Raw genomic sequence first — 22,359 nt, forward strand, 5'->3', positions numbered from 1 at the left:
GATGCCCCATCCCTGGAAACATTCAAGGTTAGGTTGGATGGGGCTCTAAGCAACCTCATCTAGTTGAAGATGTCTCTGCTCATTACAGGGGAGTTGGACTAGATGACCTTTAAAGCTCCCTTCCAACTCAAACCATACTATGATAAGCAAATTCTTGGAGCTGATATATTTTCATGGAATTGTCTCATCTCAATATTCACAGTGGTTGAAAAAGTAAATCAGAAGTTAAGAAGTATTAAAAAGAATAGAGAACAGAGGCCACCATTATGCAAGCATGCAGATTTATGATCCACCTCATTCTTAATATGTTGTTTAGATTTGATAAAAAATAAAGATATTTTAGAATAGAACCGGGGCTGGGAAGAGCAACAAGAATAACCACAGGTACAGAACACCTTCTGTGTGTAGAAAAAGTTGAGCAGGCTTTAAGAATTTAGGCTACAAAAGAGATGGCCTAAGAAGTGCTTGTGGTAAAGAGATGTATAAAGGCACTGACTGCTCACTGTCTCTTCCAGCATAAGAGTTAGAATTTATCAAATGATATCAGTAGCAGCCAGGTTCAGAATAAAAAGGAGAAGTAATTCTACCCCCAGCAGACCAGAAGGTGTGAATGTAAATGATATTACAAGAGCCTGAATAAAGTACTTTGATGAGAGTTCTATTAAGGGGTACTAAATAGATGAACCACACCAAATCCTGACAGTCCCCTCAGCTGAAAGTAGATGGAGGCTGGGATACTACTCAGGTATTATGCTTGTGCTGCTTTTATTTTTTGTTAGGCATCCACTGATGGCTAATGTTGGTGACAGCATAGTGGGTTAGAGGAACAGTTGGTCCTATCTGGCATTGCCGTTCTTAATTTCTTAGAGTACCAGATAATAAGTATACATTATGCTAATCAGGTCTACCATCCTGAAAGTAAATGTGTTCCGGAAATTGGAAATCACATATTAACCTTTTGACAGCAGGAACTGAGCTTAGATGTGGATCATCCTTCAGTAGATCATGACTACTTTTACTTTTTCCCTTCATGGTCTGTTAAAAAAAAAAAAAAAGTATTATAAATTTCAGTGTTTGAGAAAATAGATGTTGAAAAAGGATATCAGTAAGAAAAAGACAACTTGTTTCTTGTCAGCTTTAGCCTAACCAGTAAGCGTAATCACTTTTAATAGCACAAGATCAGAGAAGGAATTCCAGAAAAAGAAGCATCAAACTGACTCCATGGATTTATAAAGTATTTTTGCAATAGCAATGCACTTAATTTTAGAAAAAAAAAATTAAAAAGAGATTGTTTAATCATCACAGTCATTACACATCATAAAGATAAATGGTCTAGTGCATACATATGTGAGTCAATGAAGATGTAAGGACTTGACTTCCCAGTAATGGCATACGACAACTCAGAGAACTACCATCTACAAAGCAGAACTTATCAATTGGTAGACACTAATTAGACCCCTAGGAAAAAAAGGGAATTTACATGTAATACATCACGTAGGAATCATCTACTGAAGCAAGCAGTCAAATAATCTAAGAACACAGAAGATCTTACTGCGGAAAGACTGCAGTAAGAAAGCGTTCCTCATGCTAATCCAAAAAGTACATTTAAATTTCAGACTGAAAATCTCTGTTACAGGAACAGTCTATATTGTGACCTGAATGTCTCCATTACAACTGCATTTTATAATCCTTTCAGGAAGACAGTAGTTGTGTGGATAATAAAATCTTACTCATTTAAGCACAACTTCTATTTTTTTTATTATGAGGGAAAAAAGACTAACGCATTCAGAAACATGAAAAATTACTTCCTTCAACAAGTAATTTGTGTGTGTGTTCAGGAGCTAAATGAAACGTAAGACAAGTGCTTATCATCATTGTAAACTGCTCCAAACAAGTATAGACAATTAAATGCGCAGTTTGGACACTGAAAGCTTCAGTTTAAACACTAATCATCAACAAGTGGAGGCCTCAGTGTCAGGTCCCAAAATGCACTAATAGCCTTAGTGGCCTTGAGGAGTTTTACCTGGACTCCTCTGCCCATGAGCACCATTTCAGCTCAGGCATAAGAAACCACTCACCACCTGAGCTATATCAGAGGTGTACCTGTGTCTAACCCCATCTTCTGGGGGCCTGTGGGACCCACATTGTAGACTTGTCTGCAGCCCTGTCTCCCATCCCACCTCTTGCTGCTCCTGACTGGACTTTCTGGATGGGGACCTTGGTCTTGGTTATCGCTTGCCATGTCCAGGACTGTTGATGGACCTGTTACTAGCATCCAACTCTGCCCACTATATCCAGACACTGTGGGATTATGCCTCTGTTGGTAAGCACACTGCCTGTGCTGGAATCACTCTCGCCTCCTCGCTCACCATCTCTCATGCAGCCATTCTGCTCTTGGCACTCCTTGACACAAAAATCCCTAATCCTGTGATCTGTGCCTTCTATAACCCTCCTGGGTACACAAATTTTCTTTCTAAGATTCATACTCTCTGTAATATAACCATTTAGAGACTCTCCTGATACAGAAGACACAAATCAACCCATAACATTTCAAACACACCAATGGCCCTAATCCCTTGTTTGATCTTTTTGAAAGTATTTATACTTCTCACTTGAATCATGTTCTGTGGCACAAATGTTCACAACTTAAATTCCAAGAGGGAAAAATACTTTTCCTTTGTATATTTATTTGCTCATTTATCTTTGTGTCTCAATGTTCAGATTTTAAGAAATAGGGAATAATCATCATAATCTTTCTCCCCCTCTCTCCCTTTCTTTAATTTTAAAGTTACCATGATCCGTATCCCCAGTTATCCTTCTTGCCCTTCTTTGTTCCATCTGAGGAACAAGAACCTGGTGATGCATTGCAGCAAAGGCAAAATATATTCCCTCACTTAGACTAAGTGTAGTGCAGGCTGAACAAGTCCAGAGTAGAAAATTGTTCATAATGGGGAAGATGGAGAATAGGGAGGCTTTCTTAAATTCAGTACTTACTTGGTTAATATGATGTGACTAAGACAAGAATTCTTATTTTTCACATGTAAACATGAAATCACTACATACAGTAAAAATTTAATCCTGATACATGGTGTTTTCATTTACTCTTTAGATCATTTTAGCCTCGGCCCTACTGCACTAAAAATTAATACATGTTCCCTTTCCCCAGATCTGTTAGAGGATTCCTCAGTTACTTGCAAACTTTCCTCTCAACCTCAGTCCTTAAAAGTATATCCCTCTTGCAGTGAAACATGCAAGACTTACTGCATCTAGCAACCAAAAAGGTTCACAGAAGGATTCTGAATTTGTAGATGTCAAAGAACCCCATTATTAACTTTGACCTTCAATTTTTCTTATCTGAAGAGAGAATGAAAGTTGGTGCTGCAGTTCACATATTTCACTTTTATGAAGATCAAGAACTATAGAGATACTGATCTAGACCTATCAGAAACAAGCAACAAGGTTTGGAAAAAAGGTTTTATTCTGTTGTAAAGAATGAACAGAAATTCTTCATAAACAGTTGATCTGGTTATTTTCCCAGCTACAGGTAGTCTAGAATTTAGTCAGGACCAATATGAGGATGAGATTTTAAGACTGAGTTGAAGACAGCATGACAACACTGAAACTGGACATGTCATGAAAGAGCTGTTCTACTTAAATAATTTTAAACTGAGAAGCAAATATTTGGCATGAAAGGGAAGAACGTCAAAGCAACCAAGTTAAATGCAATATTCAAAACTAGACATATACCAAGAGCAGAACTACAGATGAGCATGTTAAGGTAAACAAGTGTAGTTAGTCTGACTACTAAGTTGAAACAAGAAAGAAGAGTAGTTAAAACTCCTGCTGTAATAAACCTCTACTATCAACCTGACTGATATCACCTAACTGTAATATTCTCCATCATTATTGACTGTTGTCTTCTGTATTTTAACTAAATCCTGAGGACCACTTTTTCACTTACGTGGTACAGGGCTCAGCACCATGTAGTCTGATCACTAACTGAAGCAGGCAGGTACCTGAACCTTACAAATAATTAAGAAAGCCCAGGGATCTAAAGAAATAATTTGGTCAGCAGTAGAAATGAGAATGACAACTTGTTTAAGAAATTTTTAGACTAACCTTATTTAAGTGGCAAAGTCAGACAAGTAGATGTTAGATCAAAGACTACCTATGCAACCCTAGGTCTGTGAATGTGGACAATTCACAATAGTGCAACACTTAATTATGATAATGCACTATTTTCTCCACAATAACCCCACTTCATTTCACACACAGCATGCATATACCTAAGAAAATGGAGCTAACAATGCACTGGCAACGAACAAGTTGATCTATTTCAAACCTCAAGTATTTTACCATCAAATCACACTCTCATAATAAAGGAGGTGAAGAAGAATAAAGTACCTATCAACTCAAGGAATTTTAAACAGCAGACATCAATCTACACTACAAAGTATGAAACTTTATGTTTATGGAGGTGTAAAAATATCACACAGTAACTGAAGGCACCTTCAAAGTTAGAAAAGGTAAAACCCTCTGTTTTTTCAACATGTTACAATAGCAGAATCATAAAAATTGAAGTAATTTCTAGTATTATTGTTCAAAACTCAAACATAGGAACAAGATGCAGAACTTCAAAGCTTTTCACAAACATGCAAAAAAGGTAGTTTTAAGTTGAAAAGAAAAATGGGGAATATTTGATACAGTACCTGACTAACTCTATTGACTTCCTCCTCTTCTTCTTCAGCTTCTTCCCCAAAGGAAAGCAGGTTAAAATTTCTTTAAGAGAGAAAACACATTTTCTAGTAAAACTTTAAATACTGTCTTACTAACAATCCATAACTTTAAACATATTATTTTCATATTGCATGTGATTTAAAAAAAAACTTTTTTGCCCTGCTAAATGTACCAATTTCAAACAAAAACATGTTGTTTTGCTTCTCTAAATAGTCAAGGTTTATTGCACGTTCTATTCTGTTCCTGAACAAAACAATCAAGATAGCTAAGCATCAGTTAGAGAACAGTAAGACAAAATTTAAGAAATTCTGCCTTGACTAACTTTCACAGACTCTTAAATGTTGACAGCTCTGAAAACAGAGCAGTTGCATTTTTTTCCACATTTTTTTCCCAACAGAGCAACATTCAAGTACCAAACACAAAATTTTCAAGGTACGATTGCTGAGAAAGGCATCAAATGGACACGTGTTCACAGAATGTAATTAAAAGAATGATTTTTTTTAATTAATTGTTTACACTATGTTGTAACCAGTCAGTTGCAACATGTTATATTTCTGTCCAACAGACCTGACACCATACACACACTTTAGATTTCCTATTACTTTTCATTGTAGGTTTATGACTACCAAATCTTATTCACAGGAACTGAAGTTTCCCAAGTCAAAACGCATGCCTTTTGCTAAGTATTTTAGTGGAAGAGAAGTTGTAGCTGATAAAATAAGTTCAAAGATCTCAGACAACCGAGCTATGACCTAGTTACTAGTATGTATTAACTTCATTGTCATCTCAGTCACAAAAGAATGATTGCACATTCTTGCTCTTGGGAGAGGCTTAAGCTACCTTTCACCTCTCTATTGCAACAAACTATTACCATGCCTAAAACAGTTACAGCTCAGCTGATGCACAGTAACCGCTTCAGACACAGCACCTAGGTTTGTATGATCTCTTCAGACACAAAGAAGTAGGTTTTGCGAAGATTAGAGAACATTCCTCTGTGCAGTTTGGTAAAGCGTTGTGTTTGAAAAGCAGGAATAGAAAATTACCAAGCTGCAAATTAAAGGTGATAGAAAATTAACTACCACTTAAGTTGCATATACTTACTTTGTGCCTTTTACTTTGGACTTTTTAGTTTCTTCTTCTGGTTTGTCCTTTTTCAGCTTTCTGTTTGGTCTTGGAACAATATCATCAAAAGGATTAAACAAAACCTGTTAAAAAAGTGGTATTTTAGAAACATATTTAGTAAGTATTTTGTTATAATTAAATGAGTGAATATTTCAAAACAATATATAAAAAGACATGCCCAGTTTTCATACACAAACACAGTTTTCTGAACACTATGAACAAACAAATTTCAAAATTTCAAAACTTCCAAAACCAGTACATACCTCACAACTTCTTATTCTGTGTGGACTGAGAGGTCTCTCTTCCTTGTCAACTTCTACTTCAGCCAGGCGCAACATGTTATATATTGTATCCCCTGTAACCTGTCAAATATATAAGAAAGGTTTGAAAGTCCTTGCCTATAATTTTTTTAATGATCCTGCAAACTGCACAGCAATTATTTGGTACAGAATTTTGAAAATACAAATGATATAGGAAATACTGTAAGCATGTAAGACTTCTAAAAGACAGCAAGTACAACGTACAAAGGTTTGGGTATTTATATTTAGCAGCAAAAGTTGAAGGAATACAGGTAACTAAACCTGCAATTTTGAGAGCATACGCAGGGGAAGTTGTCAAATTCTTCCTGTGAGCTGTGAAACAGGAAAATAAAGACACTGTGAAATTTAAAAAAAAGTTTCTTTTCATTCAAGTAAATCATGAGAGTGATTCATCTTATGATGAATCTTATGAATTTCATCTAAATTCATCTTATGTGTTTCATTTTCCTGGTTCCTGTTGGGTAACCAGAATTTGCAAACAGAATTTTCAAAAATTCCATTAGTGTTAGATGAACTGATTAAGACAGAACTATAATAATATGAATAAGATTATTCAAAGGAAGTACAACACGAAAATATAATTTAGAAGGATAACAACAGCAAAGTAGACAATTACGGGAATACCCATGGAAACATTTCTACCAGACAAAGAACAGAGACAGGTTAGAAAGCAGAGAAATTTTAAATGTACGTAGCAGCAAACAACACTAAAATAGCCTTTGAATACAGAGAAACTTCTAGTAGCTTCTGTCAAACTCAAACTGGGACTCTAGTCCATGCAGCAGACCTTTCCAAAGATTGTGTGCTTGTTATTAAGTTCATCTGCACGACCCAATGTAAAGAAAAATTGACTCCCGTTATCATGGGGCCCAGCATTTGCCATAGCAACAAGTCCTCTTCGGTTAAATCGCAGTCGTGAGTGGAACTCATCCTGGCAAAGACAGAAGAGAAAAGAACATGATTTAAATATGTAACAATTTTTTCCACTTCTTCAGCTACAGCTTATTCATATCAATATGCACACAGAAAAGATGCTGTTAATTTTCTTTTAAACTCAGACAGTAATAAATCCAAGTCTTTTGAAACTTAATGCCACAATTGTATTTAAAAGCTTTTGTTTTCAGCAGAAAATATTATTTTTAGTCAATTTTTTTCTTCTTAGTGCCTATGCAAACAAGTGATCAATCTTCTTTTGAAGGAAATCATAAACACATAACCAACAAACACTGAAAGAAAATAATTAGAAACTAGTATACCAATAACAGAAAAATACATGATTTAATAAAAGCTCTAAGTTCTGTCTTGTTAACTTTCTCTTTTTCCAATCATTGCCTAAATAATCAGTTGTAATTAATTTTTTTGTTGGAATTTATTATCCCACCAATATTAAAAAAATCCAAAGCATTTCCAAAAGTAACTGCATTTCATACATTTCTTGTAAAACTAAAATTCTTGTTAACCACTGTATTCAGGGGAAAAATCCTAATTCATATAAAATAACTGGAAGCTCAACAACAGGTTGTAATAGTACAGTATTGCAAAAATCCATAGGAAGAACATTTTTCTGGACCATAAGATGACAGAATAGGACTACTTTCAAAGCAAGGTAAAGGCAATGAGTAATATATTAATACCATGGTAGTATCACAATTCTAAACACTACAATATCGAGATACTGCTAATTTTCAGCAGTGATGCTGCTACAGTATTGGTAATATTTGTTATGTCCTCTGCTCAGGTACCACCTCTTCCAGAAACTTCATGTTTGTGTTATACAGAATCATAGAATGCCCTGTATGAGTCTACTCCAGCAGCAGGGAGATGGAAGGCCCAGAGACAGGCCATACAGCTTCAGTCATGAGTTAAAGGTGCCTGCCCCATCTGAAATATAACTGGAGGAACAGAAGACAGCTGCTCTGTGTGTGTAGCTTCACAGAGGATCTGAGCCGCCTCGTTAAGAGACAAGCCATGCAGGTATCAATAATACCAACGTTATACAATATGCGTAAACAATGTACATTTCTGCTTCTGAGTTTGCCACATACCAACACCTACTTGTCACTCTTCTCCCTCCCTGTTTTTTCCTTGCGAGGTTCATACTAGTAAGGTTATACATTTACCATAATATCAGAACAGCTAGATGTAAGAACTCTCAATTCAGAAAGGCATATTCAAAAATACTGAAGTAACATGGGAAAGCAATTACTGTATACATTTAATATTGCATTTCTAATATAAGGTTTCTTTTCTCCCAACCAAACACAGTAGGAAGAACAACTGATGGAGAATAACAAAGAAGTAATGCATAAGATATACAGATACTTACCTTGAAGGGAGCTCCATAGATTGACTCTCCACCTGATCCAGTACCAGTGGGATCACCTCCCTGCACTATAAAGCCAGGCACTACTCTGTGAAATACTGTGTTATTGTAATACTCTAGGGAAGAAAAAAAAAAAAAAAGAGGATATTAAATACATGTAAATGGTCTCAAAAGTCTGACTTTCATAAAGATTATGCAGAGATGTCCAGAGATTGAAGTTCCAGAAAACAAGTACTATAACTGGATTCTGCTGTTTCCACTGGGTTCCCCCCTCTTCCACCATCTTGCTCAATGTGACTATCTCAGCTACGAAGTATTGCTGATGACATTTAAAAAAAAAAAAAAAAAAGTGCTGTCACACATTTCTGTTGCAAAAGACATTGCACATCACCGACAAGATGACATCGATGAATTATTTTATTTCAGCTTTTAAGTTTTATCACTGGAATACTACCAACATACCTCAATTTGAAAGGAGAATTAAAACTACTACGCTCTGTCCCAGCCAACATCTGACATACATTGTCAACTGTATCCATACACCAAATGATGAGCATTTTTACTCACTGGCATGGAACACAGGTGTCACCACCTACACTGTACCCAAACCGATCATTTTCACAGAATTAAATACATGGCATATTTTGATCCCTAAATTATCTTCTTTTATCTATCTATCAGATAGGGGTTAGGACATCATTAGAAAACAAAAGGAATGAAAAATTAACTTTACTTGACATACATTTCCAGGTTGTTTTTTTTTTTAATAAACAAAAATAAATCCACAGCATGTTGCAAGACAAAGCAGGATCTGCACATGTTGCAGCACAGCTACATATATGCATGGACGGTTATATGCTAGGATACTCACAAGGGAAATATTCACATTTATTATACAAAATGTAGGGTCCTACACAGTTGTTAGAGAAGTTCAGAAAGGAAATAAAGCCCAGTTTTTTAACACTGAGGATAACTGAACTCTTAGGACTCACCAAGGGCTAAGAAATTGACTTACCATTGCAGAAAATCTACACGTCTCCACACTAGGCGTAAGAGCATGGAACATGCTGGATCTGTGCTGAGGGCACAAATCCTAGGCTGCTATTTTTCCTTAACAGAAGAGTGCTAGTGGCTCTACCAATGCATAAATGGGATAACAGCAGCAGCTAGAAAACACATAAAGGCACCAGGTCCTTCACAAATTCCTGTTACAGCTTTCCCAATAGGGAGCTTCTCATTCTGGTACCCACTACTTCAGCGAAGTGCATTACAGAGCTTCCATCAACAAAAAACTCAGCAAGTAAAACATTAGAAGCACTCATGAAAAAAAATTAAAAAGTAGTAAAGATGGTGATATAGAAATGAGAATTTTGGGGGATGTCCAATATTGCATCATTGCTATTTCATACATACATAGTACTACTTTAATTGAAGTAGTTACACTTGGTAGAGACTTGTTAAGAATAAGCCTTCCCAAGCCTCTGACATACAACTTTTCAGTAATATTATGACATCTGTGACATTTGAGAAAATAATACAAATTTTTAAATTTTTTTCCCCTGGGTTCCTTAATAACCTTGAAAAACACTGTCTGAGTGTTAGTTAATATTTTCTAAATACAAATAAATTCATTAACACATTAAATTTAAAATACAGTTATAACCTCTATTTTACAAAAAAGGCACAAAGAATGCATTTGAAATAATTTCAAAAACTCCTATCCCAATCAGTCATTACCTTCCATACAAAGCTGTATGAAATTTCTACATGCTTTTGGTGCTTCTTTAGACCATAGTTCTATATCTATATCTCCTGCTGTTGTTCTCAGCAAAACCTATAAAAATATAGATAAATACACCATTAGTTTTATTGTAACTTAGTCAGTGATCAAAGAATATAATGGCCAAGGTAAAAAAATACTTCTCAATTCATATGTTAGTAACAGTAGTATGCATTCAAATATGCCAGGTTACTGTTAGTACTAAATAATATTACCATCACTTAAGATACGGTTTTGAACCTAAATGTATAATAAGGCTTCAAGGACAACGACCTGATACCTCACACAGGACAGAAACTTAGATATCCTTTATCACTTCCATTATGAAACAGCATGGAAAAAACCCTATAATTACGCCATAAATCTCCGAAGGCATATATCTCTTTTACAAGTAACATAATTAAATTCAGAGAGAGATCATAATAAAATTAAGAATCTACGGTAGAGTCAATAATAAAGGAAACGAAACGCAACACTTCAAGGACTGCTCTCTTATGTACCCGACAGCACATGCCGTGCTTTGACCCAGGTAACGTCCTTCTGCGCTGTTTCTCCTCAGACTAAATGTAACCAAACCGCCCCACAGACATACACCGCACATCCTCCTCACCTGTGCCCCCTCCAGACTCCCCCGCAACACACAAGCCCTTCACACGCCTCCGCCCAAACTCCCCGCCGCCCAGGCGGGGCCCCGCATGCCCCTCGCCCCCCACAGCCTCACCTTGCCGTTGGTGGGAGGCTCCTGGATGTAGATGTTACTCATGGTGGGAAAAGCGCCTCCCGACAAATGACCCACTACCTGCTCTCTACTACACCTCTCCTCTAATGCCTTCTACTGCCCCGAACCTCCCGCCATCTTGGGCGCCTCTATGCCGCCCAGGGAGGTGGGGAGGACGCTGCCCACGCCGGGGGCAAAGGCGAAGAGATGGATTCCCCAATCGGAGTATCTGCAGGACTCACTGAGGTCGCAAGTCCTTTCATAAATACCTGGAGGCTTCCCCAGACACCTGTAGGTCCTCCCCCCCGCCCGCCCGGTGCTGAGGTCCCCCAACCTCCCCGTGAGTGGTACGGTCCGGGAGTGCGCCGGTAAAAGCCTTCCGGCGGGGAGAGGCGCCGCGGCAGGCCTGGGCCGGGCCTGTGAGGAGGGCGGCGGGAGACGCCATGGCTCTGCCGGGTGAGGCACTCCCAGCCGGCTCTGCGGGGAGAGAAGGGGTGACAGCCGGCTGGCTCCAGGGCCGGCGTCTTGGGAAGGGGAAATAACCGGCGGGTGGATGGAAAATTGCGCGGGGAGGGTGGGCGCCGTTGTCCGCAGGGCTGGTTCGCTGGTGCGGCTAGCGGGCCGGCGCGGCTGGCGGGGAGCATCGGGAGGGAGGGAGAGGCGGAGGGAGGAGGGAAGGATGGGGGGAGGTGGCCGGGGTAGGGGGCGGGTTGTCCGTCCGTCCAGCCGTCGGTGGGCACAGCCATGCCGCCGGTTCCTGCTGGGCCCGCGGGGCCTCTCCCCAGCGTTTTGGATGAACCATGACCAAGTGGTGCGTTCCTGTTTGTTAGTCTAAGCGGCCTTTAAAGCTCGATCGAAAGAACGGTTGTTGTCAGACCTGATTTTCCTCCTCGTCTTTTGTTCTGGGTTAACGCTGGTGTCCCACTAGATTGTTGTTTAAATAGACCTGCTGAGTACGATGCTGAGACAGGACAGGCAGAAACGCTTGCGCTAGTTGCAAGGTATTTAAATCTATGTTAGCCGAACACATAGCTGTCGCTTCATAATATTTTCTTGATCCTGAGACGTGAGGAGTGTTTGTAGAACAGCTGAACAAGCCTGGCGTTGGTAAGCTTCTCTTAAGAAAAGAGAAGACCTTAATAAAGTTGCTCCCATTCTAGAAGGGGTTCATGAGGAAGACACCTCATGTTTATGTTCAGAAGTTTCTGAAGCTTGGGGGGGGGGGGGGGGGAGAAGTGTTTGGGGTTTTTGGGGTTTTTTTTGTTTTTTGTTTTTTTTGCAACTTTGTGCTCCACTGAATGGATGAGAACCTTAGTGATGGCTCCTGCTATGTTGGTTGTTAATTTTCTTGAGGATTAACACCCGGGAAGAAGGGAGTGAGAAAAGGAAGCTTCTACTGATATATTTGCTTTTAATCTCTAAAACTTCATCTAGTCTAAAACCCTGCTTCTAATGTTATTATTTACAGCCAAAAATAATTACAACATTTCAGTCTCAGGAACTTGGTGGGAGTATTTGGTGACAATATTCCTGTCATCTGCTGGCTGTTTCTATTGGAAATCCTGACAAATGGCACCTGAACGTGTTACGGGAGATTTTGTAGCGTGTGCATGACTGCTGCCCTCCCTTGCATGGAATACCAAAGCTTCCTTTGCCTTCATGTCAGTTACTGTAGGGCTGAAGTTTACCGATTATTTCAGAAAGCTGAGACAAAGTAGGTATCTTGGGTGATCTTGCTTTCTAGACCCAAGGTGTAGTGAACAAGCAGATGCTGTTTTGAGTATTTCTTTGACAGGACATTGCAAGACACAGGTACACTTTTGTTCCTTGCTTCCTGACACTTTCTTCCATGTCCCCTACCTCCTTACCCTCAAAAGACAGTCATAAAACAGTCACCTAAACACTGCTGAGTTTATAGACCTCGACAGGGATATGCAATACTAAGAGTTTGGGATCCACAGATAACAATATGTGTCGTAAAGAACATATGTATCTCTTTTTTGCAGAGCTTTCCAGTATTCTTCAAGGCATAGACCAGTGAGTTGTCCGTGTTTCCGAGTTAGTTTTTCAGCCTAGGGTTTGAAGGTTTCTCTGTTACTTAGAGTAAAATTTTCTAAAGACAATGCTTGTTTCAGTAAATCAGAATTTAAATTCATGGAGCTGATGTACACCTTTTCTGCTTCACTTAATTTCTGTCATTAATTTCTTGTTATGTTTGCATAATTATTTAAATAACTGATCTAAGTATTCAGAAAACTGTAACTGTTTCAGTCACTGTTTATTTCATACTTCATTCAGTTGGAAGGTAGAAGAACACCCTTTGATTTTGGAAATTCAGTTATGACTTTCATTATGATTAGGCTCAGATGATTAAAAATAAGACTGATCTGTTTTGGGGGGCAGGTCTCTGGGTTTTCTCCTTTTCTGAGTCATGTCCTCCTAAATCTGGCTAACTTAACTGCGGGCTCAGATGGGAAAATCACAAGCTTTTCTGTACCTAAAATTTGCACTATTCTGGTACCCCTTCCTATGTAGCATCTACGGATTTTTCTGTTATTCTCTTCACTTTGTTGCATGTTTGCTCTCTTGGACCCATTAGTTCTTTGTATTTGGTGCTGTGTTGCCTAGATTCAGAATGATTTAACAATTTGTTTGGCTTTTTTTTTAATTGCTTCTTTCTGTCTTTTGTCACTTTTCAGCAGTGACTGCTTTTTTTAATTGCCTTTTTGAGACGGATCTTCTAATTAAAATATAAACTACTTCAGTTTCCAGTGAATGTCTGTCAACATCCATGCACTGCTAGAATTTATAGGTACACTACAAGTGTTGTAGTGCACAGTAATGGATCACTGGAAAGTTAGATAGCTTTTCCTGTGTTCATACTGTAACTAAACAAACACATAAGCTTTCAGAGAAGTGGAATAGTTATTAAAATTACAATGGAAAGGTCATAATAAATCAAGTGAGGATTTGGCAATAAGTTCTGTGAAACTAAATGATCCATAGCAGTTTGTACTAGCCAAATTTGTTCTGATAGGTTACCACACAGAAAAGCGACCTTAGAAATGCACTGTTTTGCTTTTCTTTAAGATTTTTAAAGAGATCATAGTGTACTTAATACTCTGAGGAGTGATCAGTCCTGTCTGTCTATTGACATGATCAAGCCAGATTTGAAAGGAACTTGAGAGTTCTGTTTAGCAACACCTAATGGATGAAATTTTCTATTTCAGGTGGAAATAAGGATAACATCAGAGCTGGATGCAAGAAGTGTGGCTACCGTAAGTCTGTAGTAAACAATATGAAGTTACAGTGTTTTCTTCAATTTCTGATGTTGGAACTGCCTTTTGAGGAGGGGGGAAAAATAAAAAAGGAACGTTCTCCCTTGTTGCCCAGACATCTGTTGGTTTAAGTTACAGTAATTTAATTTCTTTTTTTCCTATTGATTCTGTCTCCTCACACCTGTTGCTGCTTTTGAAAGCCCTTGAGTTTCTCAGGAAAAAAAGAAAGTATGCTGTTGTGTTCATATATACTACATTTGCTGTGCAACTACTTGAGAACTTTGAACTGAATGCATGGTCTTTAATGTCTACTGAGGTTAATTAGCATTTGTGCTTCTTCTGAGTCCCACTGCAATCTTAAGACAGGCATTTCAGCGCAAGTTAAGTCCAAACTGTTTTAAAAGAAAGAATAATTTAATCTCTATGATCTTCTATGCTAAGAAAATATACTACTTTGTGTATTCTATATTTTGATAAGCAGTTAGTTTTGTTACTTACAAGGTCTGTTGTAAGCATTTAGTTGATGCTTTGCATTACGCTCTGATCATATAAGCATGTCTGTGGCTAGTCTCCTGATGAATGGAAACAGGCCTTAGTGAAGATTTTAATTCGTTAATCACTAACTCTTATTTTTAGAATAATAGAGGGGTGAACCCTGTTTTGCAGTGAATTTTGTTTAACTTTTAACAGAGTGATTTAATCTGAGTTTTTTATGAGTGTTGTGGGGTCAAGATGAAAAAAGCTTGCTTTGTTCTTTGACTATAGACTTTGTCTCCAGTAAATTTTGTCAATTGATTGTTTTATGTATCTGTTCTTCTAAAGGAACATGAATATCAATATAGATTTAGTGCTTGATTTCTACATGCAGTAAGTATCAGAAGCTTTCTGGAAGAGAAGGAAACTTGCAGTCAAATCACACAGCCTGTATTTATGTTCCTAAAAGCTCTGTCTTCAAGATGTAGGCATTTTGGTACAAATAAGATGAACTTATTTCAATTGCTACTTGAATCCCTGTGTCTTTAGCTTAGTTTCTCCCAAACCGTATATTCAATATGTTTTATTTCTCTTTATTATACCAATAGGTGTATTCAGCACTAGGCTTCTAACTCTGGTCATGATTATTGAGATGTAACTTAGAAAACTAAAAATACTAGTCAAGAAGTAGCTTAGTATTATGTACTGGTTGTTAAAGAATATGTCTCATGAGTGAATAGGATTCTTGTGTTTGACTAGAGGGAGACAAAAAGAGCAATGTGATGGTGTAGTTTTAAATATTTCACTTCATGCTTTTAGGTAATTTCTTCAGGAAGGATCTGAGACCATTAAAAAAAGATAAAGTAAAGGTTGGACAAAATCTTTAACAGAAATAAGAGAGAGATCATAAAGCACTGCTTAATGGAATAACATTGTACAATCTGTCAAAATTCTGAGGCTTTTTCAAAGTAAGTCTCTGCCTTCCTCATTCATAGATTGCAGCCTAGCCTTTTTTCACTTCTCAGAACTGAATAATGCTAAAATGGATGTTCTTCTGATATTTTTTGGTAAATTGTCATTTTTCTTTCTGAATATTTTTTTTGTTCAGCTGGTCATCTGACATTTGAATGTCGAAACTTCCTCCGAGTAGATCCTCAAAGAGATATTGTTTTAGATGTTAGCAGCACTAGCAGTGAAGACAGTGAGGAAGAAGAACTACAGAGACTGCAAGCCATGCGTGAAAAAAAGAGTAAGGTGTCATTTTATCCTTTTTGATAACTACTAACTACTATTAGTTCTTTTAGCCTGTGCTTTAGAAGTAGGTCTTTTACTTCGTATGTTCAAACTTCAGAGATTTCAAACACCCACATGTTTTTTTATTATTATTAATTCCTACCATGGGAAATTAATAATGTACTCATTTGGAACATCCCAAAAAGAGCTCCTACATACAAAAGATTATAAGGCTGTTACTAAGAAGCTGCTTAGGGGAAAATGACGTGGGTGTTCTGAGTTAATCTTTTGATGATGGCATGTAGTTTAAACATCTTAATGTTGATAGTAACTCTTAAAACTAATGACAGATACGACAACTGAATTTCTCTCTGGTCTGTAAGTAGTGTTTTGACTGAAACAGCTAGTGAATTGAATTTCAATGTTCATGTTTGGAGAAGTACTGTTCTCTGTTTGCAAGGTCTGAGCATCAACTGTCAGAGAGAGAATAGATGGGTTATTTACCAGATCTGTGAGTTCATTTGAATTTGGACTCTAAAGAGGCTGTTTCCCTAACTAAGAAGGGAAGGTTGTTCCACCATACCATGTTTTAAATGAATCTATGTCCTTCCCCTCTGCCCCTTGAAACAAGTCTCTTGGAACAAGTCTCTTTAGAAAAATGTGTTCCTGCTTCTGTACTTTTGAATGTAAGGGGTGTTTTTGGCCCTAAACTGATCGAAGATGGATGTCAGCAGGAACGAAACAGCTGTTTACTTGATCTTGTAATACACCTGTTCATTATATATTCTTTCTCAAACTGTGGCTGCTATGTGTACTGTAAGGACATATATTTCTGTAACTGTCAATAATCTAGGCAGGATTTTGCCATTTTCAAGTGGCCTCATCTTCTCAAGACTTGCACTGTTTGCGCTTTACATTTTTACCCCATTTTCTTAAATACTGAATGCTTGTTCACACATTCTTCATGGTTTTTAATTTGCCTTTTTTAACTTATATCAAATTATATCAAATTTTATTCCAGAACATATAGACCAGTAACTTCTGTTTGTCGTAGTAAATGAGTAACTCTACTAGCATGCAGATTCTATGGAAAGTTGTTTGTACGATAGAAGTAAGATGAAATGCTTGAAATTAGCTATCTGTTTTAAGGACAAATTGTAAAGCTAGTATTTTCCTGTTAGCTGGCATTGTAGTGTGTATTTATATGGTGGATTTGCATTTTGGAGAATTCAAAAGTACTTTCTGAACTAGTACAGAAAAGTCCAAGGTCAGAAATTTCATCCAGTGTGATAAAAATATTGCTTGTAAGTGAAATGTGAAGATACTATATAATACTACACAGTGTTAGACCAGGAAACAAAGATGACCAGATGAGAGGTGACTCTGCTGCCAATTTTTATAGACAGTATATTGACAGGTAACTGAAATTTATCTTAGTTATGGCATAGCTATTTGTGAAGTGTGAAATGAGGATGTGTGAAAGTAATTCAGGAAGGCCTAAGGGAATAGTCTTTTTTATTTTTTCTGTATGTTCTAGTTAAATGACCTGTTTTCAGACTTGGGCAAGTCTTTTAGAATATAGAAGAATGGATATGAAAACCTAAAGCTGATGTAAACATGTAGGAAAAAGTCACAACTTCTTGCCATGTTTTACAGGCTGGCCTTTATTCTTTGTGATCAGATTGAAGTTGTATAAAAAGTTCTGCTACTCTGCAAAATACTCCTTGCAGTACTGAAATTTCAAAGAATTCTTGAAATTACTATACTAGACCAGAATTTGGAGGAAGGAAAAAAAGCTTCTAACAGGAGTTTTGTAGTAACTTCACATTGCTATTGAAGCCACTCTTCTAATGCTGATCTTAATTTAGCTGAGTGTTTTGTAAACGATAACTTTTTATCTGTAGATTTAAACGAGGAGGAAGAAAAAAAGAAACAGAAAAGAAAAAGCAAAGCAAAAACAAAATTAAAGAGACCAAGGAAAAGGTAAGTCTATCACATGCCTATTTTAATTTAAGAATAGAATTTTAGAAATATTTCTGATATTTGGGTGGTTTCTCAGAAAACGTTGTTTCTTTTGACGCAGCTTTATTTGCAAGTACATCTTTGGTTTGAAAAACTTCCTGTTTTCCAGTGAGAGCTTGTTTGTTCTTTGAGTAGTGGTAAAGGCAGAAGCTTTCTGCTGTGGAGTTAGGACCATGGAATTCTAGAAAACTCTAGCAAGCTGGTGGTCTGCAGGTCTGAGAAAGCAGTGCTCCCTCTGACTATCCAACACTAGGCAATATGTGGTGGGAGAAAAGGGGGATTACGGGGTTGGTCGCCAGCTTAGCTCGCATGGAGAAGCCTCCCTGCAGTTCAAAGACCCTGAGGTACAGGCACACATGTACACACACATGCTCTGTATAACATGTAACTATCTAAAGGAAAACTTCTGTAGTTTTACTTAGCATGTGTTGAGTTTTAATGTTCCTGTTATTGTAGAAGCCTAAAAAAAGCGTTACTCCACTTTCAAAAGGAAAATGTCATAATACCCAACTCTGTTGTGCATCTGAGGCCTGCTGACTAATTTTTTATTTTATTTTTTTAATTAGATGAGACTATAGACTGGTTAGTCATTAGGACTGTTGATGAGACAATATCCCAGGAACTGCACTGAGAGCTGGGAGTTGTATTTGGAGGCCACAATAAGATGTTTTTCAGAAATAAAGAAATAGGATTAAACACTGGTTGTACTGGCAATTTTCCCCTGCCTTATTTACATAGGGTAGGTCTTATGAAGACAGTAGAAAAAAGTTATTCTGCTGGCTGTAGTCTTTACTTGCCAGTAATTAGTAGTTAATCATGTAAACAGTAGCGTAAAACTGCCCCCTTGAGTATAATGATCATGACTTTTCTTTTATTGTCATCTTAATTCTTGGATGTATGTAATCACTGGTCACTGCTGGCTAGAGACCGATATCACCAGCTACAAAAGCATCCAAATTTGTCATACCTGTTTCTCTTAGATTTTTGCATGAGAGAAATACATTATGATTTGTCTGAAGACATTATTGTGGTGGTGTTACTGATCATATAATCTTTTAAAAGCTGGAAGCTCTATCTTACTGTCATACTTCCAGTTTTCTGTCAGTCTGTCTGTACTCTTAGTCTTTTTCTTATTGAAGATTGAAAAACACACAACTTACAGATTAATTAACACTGGAATAGGCATTATGAACATACTGCACAATAGTCTAGTTAGAAAAGTAGTCATTCAGTTGAACATGCAGACTGAGATATCATAGGCTTTCTGGTGGATGCTACTGTATGAATTCTAGACCAAATTTGATTTGTGACAGCTATATAAATATGGAAATTTAAAAAAACCCACATTATTCTTGTGGCATTTTCCTTCTTTGATTACATATTGTGTGTTTGTATATATGAGTGTATATATATTTTTTTTTTTACTAGATCTTCCTCATCGAGTGCAGCTGAAGAGGATGGGCCAAAGTCAAAAAAACAAAAATCACGCAAAAAAGAAAGGCAAAAGGAAAAAAAGAATAAATCTAAGAAAGGAAAGCATCATAAAAAAGAGAAAAAGAAGAGACGAAAGGAAAAAAGCTCATCTTCTGATAGTTCAGACAGTTCTAGTAGTGACTGAGGTGCTGGCCTATTTTTGCGCTCACTTCTGCAGAGATGATGATTTTCGTTTCAAATCAAATATATTTATGCTTTGCAATGCTGTTGTTTTAAAATGAGATATATATATTTTTAAGAAATCTATTTGCAAATATCAGTGCTTCACATTGTTAAATGATGCATTTGGGAAAAATTCTGCTCTTCTATTTCAAGCTTATTAGTACTAAACCATGCAAGTTTAACTAGTTCTTCACTTTTAGTTCAGTTGTGATTAGTTTTGTTTGGAATCCTTTACTCTAGGATATGGTAAACTTCAGTTTGCAGGTCTTTGCATAGGAAGATTTGGACTGAAATATGCTTAATGTCAGAATAGTTAAATCAAATTGGGAATTCAAGTGAGATTCTATTATGTTGTGCTTTAAATAAATATGTTTTGAATAACATTTTTCTACTTACATACATTAATCTTTAAGCACAAATATGAAATAGCATTTTGGTCCAGAGAAAGGAAAGAATGGGCAAAGGGAAGCTAAAAGAGATTGCTCCTTCAAAATTATCTTCTAAAATTGATCTAGTCATAGACTGTGAAACAAAATGACACAGTTTTTTGACAGGATCGCTGTGAGCAAGCTGAAAACAAACAAAAGCAAAAAATGCTACTAATTTTTTAAAGTCCTTTCTGCCTAGGTTTTGTTCTTTTACAATTATGGCTATTTCATCTTCAACATAGGTATGAAGTGCCACCTCCTAACACTAGACTGTCTGGCAAGATTGTTTACGAAGTTCTAAAACCATGCTAATAGAGTATGTGGTGATTAATGCCTACATGGACGGAAATTCGAAGACTGACAGTGACAAGAATCATGAAGCCTCCCTTTATTCTAAGAAAATTGCTAGTGAAACATTAAAAAATAACGAACCAAACAAATCTCTTGTTGAATGTAAGCACTCTATCATATTGAAGCAAAATTTACCATTTGCTATTGGGATCAATGTTAAAATTTCATAACTGGATTTTGGGGTATCTAATTCATATTGTGTACTGTGGTAGGGTACAGGTTCAAGACAGACTGCTTGTGAGTTTAGCAGATTTTAGGCGTGTAATCCTACCCCAGAAATGCCTAAACCTTAAAGTGCCTACATTTATAGCTTCTAGAAAATGCTTTTAATGCCTGTGGGGTTTTGTAGGGTGTTTTTTTTTGTTTTGGTTTTTTTTTGCCTAGACACAGAACTGCTTCTGCCTGAGCAGCTTGGTATACAGCTGCAGTGTAAGTCTCATGAGAATCAAAAGATGAGGAAGAGCAATACCTAAGCTTTTTTAGCAATAATATCCCTTGCCTGTGTTTTCTACAGTGGGTTAAAGCATGGAGTCAGTACAAAACGTTTATGGTGTTTTAATCGTTACTGCATTTGGCTGGAAACAGAGATATCGAGGTCTAACTCTGTCTTTCAAACTTTTATCTCTCAGATCAGGTTGCTTATTGGGCAACTCATGCTGTAGAAGCTGTGCTAAGGGAACATTAAAGATCAAAATACCCATGGAAGCCCTGGAGCAAAGAGAAATAATCTGTAACCTTGTGTAGGTCTCTTAGTAGAGGATAGCAAGAGTCCTTGCATCTGCTCTTCTTACTTTGGTCCAATCTAATTTTTCATGTTGTATATATCATTATTTCTGGGATGGACTTGGATAATATAACTGAAGAGAGACTGGACTCCTTAATTAGCTGATACATGTGCATAGCATAAGGCACATTTCTTACTTAAGTACTAATTTAACAGATGCTGCCACCCTATTCACTTTAGTCTCCTTAGTGTTGCTGTGGATTATTAGAGTTTATTTTTGACTGGATTAATTCTCGAAGCCAGTCATTCTGTAGAGAGCAACAGGGGAGTTGTGGGCTGCTTGAGCCAGTACTGTTGCCAAAGGAAATAATTAATCAAGCCGCAGCTTTATGCAACTCATTGCAATTTTTTTAAAAAAAACTGGTATATATTTTAGTAGTGTTCCTTACACTTTTGTGTAGTTTCAGACAGCAATTTTAGATTCTAGTCCTAATTCCTGAAATCAAATGATTACTTATCTAAATGACAGTGCAATTACCTTCCATGCAGCGTTACAGCAGCTATTTATGGTAGTTACAATGGTATTTTGTACAAGAATATAAGGCATGAATTTAAATGTTTGTGTTTTGCCACCTTAACTAGCGTACACAGATTTTCATATTGGAAAAAGGCTTTTCTGACTTGAACAATTTAAATATCAGTATTCTCTCTATTTGTACATTTGTGTAACAGAACATCATGTCAGCTTATTTTTCAGGCCATATTCCCATTTTATTTACAAAGGTGTATATTAAAGCCAATAGGTTTTGCCACAGAAGTGCTCAAGGTTTCAGGTATATTGACTGATATGTTAAGGAGATGCTGCAATGAACAGTTCTCTGACAAGTTAATATTTGCTAATTTTTAGAAGTGATATAAAAATAAATATTGTTGTTCTTATTGATTTAGCCATCATGTTAGTGAGTCTGTGTTGTAAAAAATGTTACTGTGTCACTTGAGTTTCAGCTTGATCCAGAATGCCTACTCTGGTTCCAGAGGAAGAAGTGCCATTTAGCAGGTTTAGGTATCAAAACAAGACTTCTAATATTAACTCTCAGCTATTTCTTAACTCATATCAAGTAGCTTCAGTCTTCATGAATCACACTTTCAACGGCAATGCCTGATGTAACTGCTGCTGTTGTACAGGCCCAGGG

General features: G+C 37.1%; 2 protein-coding genes across 3 annotated transcripts in view; one reads left to right on the forward strand and one right to left on the reverse strand.

The window, feature by feature from the left end:
* CWC27 (CWC27 spliceosome associated cyclophilin) overlaps positions 1-11,163 on the reverse strand; it is a 129,435-nt gene extending 118,272 nt beyond the window's left edge. For both annotated transcript variants that reach the window (XM_075079541.1, XM_075079542.1), the window contains exons 1-8: positions 11,004-11,163; positions 10,240-10,336; positions 8,506-8,618; positions 6,967-7,110; positions 6,123-6,221; positions 5,839-5,942; positions 4,710-4,779; positions 956-1,035 (exon numbers count right to left, since the gene is read on the reverse strand). In XM_075079541.1, coding sequence (XP_074935642.1) covers positions 956-1,035; positions 4,710-4,779; positions 5,839-5,942; positions 6,123-6,221; positions 6,967-7,110; positions 8,506-8,618; positions 10,240-10,336; positions 11,004-11,045 — 749 coding nt within the window. In that variant the 5' untranslated portion in view covers positions 11,046-11,163. The remainder of the gene's footprint in view (positions 1-955; positions 1,036-4,709; positions 4,780-5,838; positions 5,943-6,122; positions 6,222-6,966; positions 7,111-8,505; positions 8,619-10,239; positions 10,337-11,003) is intronic.
* A 212-nt stretch (positions 11,164-11,375) lies between these two features.
* On the forward strand, positions 11,376-22,118 carry SREK1IP1 (SREK1 interacting protein 1). Its single transcript, XM_075079543.1, has 5 exons — positions 11,376-11,456; positions 14,231-14,278; positions 15,861-16,001; positions 17,890-17,968; positions 19,436-22,118. The coding sequence occupies exons 1-5, from the start codon at positions 11,444-11,446 to the stop codon at positions 19,623-19,625; spliced, it is 471 nt and encodes a 156-aa protein (XP_074935644.1). The 5' UTR covers positions 11,376-11,443; the 3' UTR covers positions 19,626-22,118.
* Positions 22,119-22,359: the final 241 nt, after the last annotated feature.

This window comes from Phalacrocorax aristotelis, chromosome Z, assembly GCF_949628215.1.
Source record: "Phalacrocorax aristotelis chromosome Z, bGulAri2.1, whole genome shotgun sequence".
Classification (NCBI taxonomy): Eukaryota; Metazoa; Chordata; class Aves; order Suliformes; family Phalacrocoracidae; genus Phalacrocorax; species Phalacrocorax aristotelis.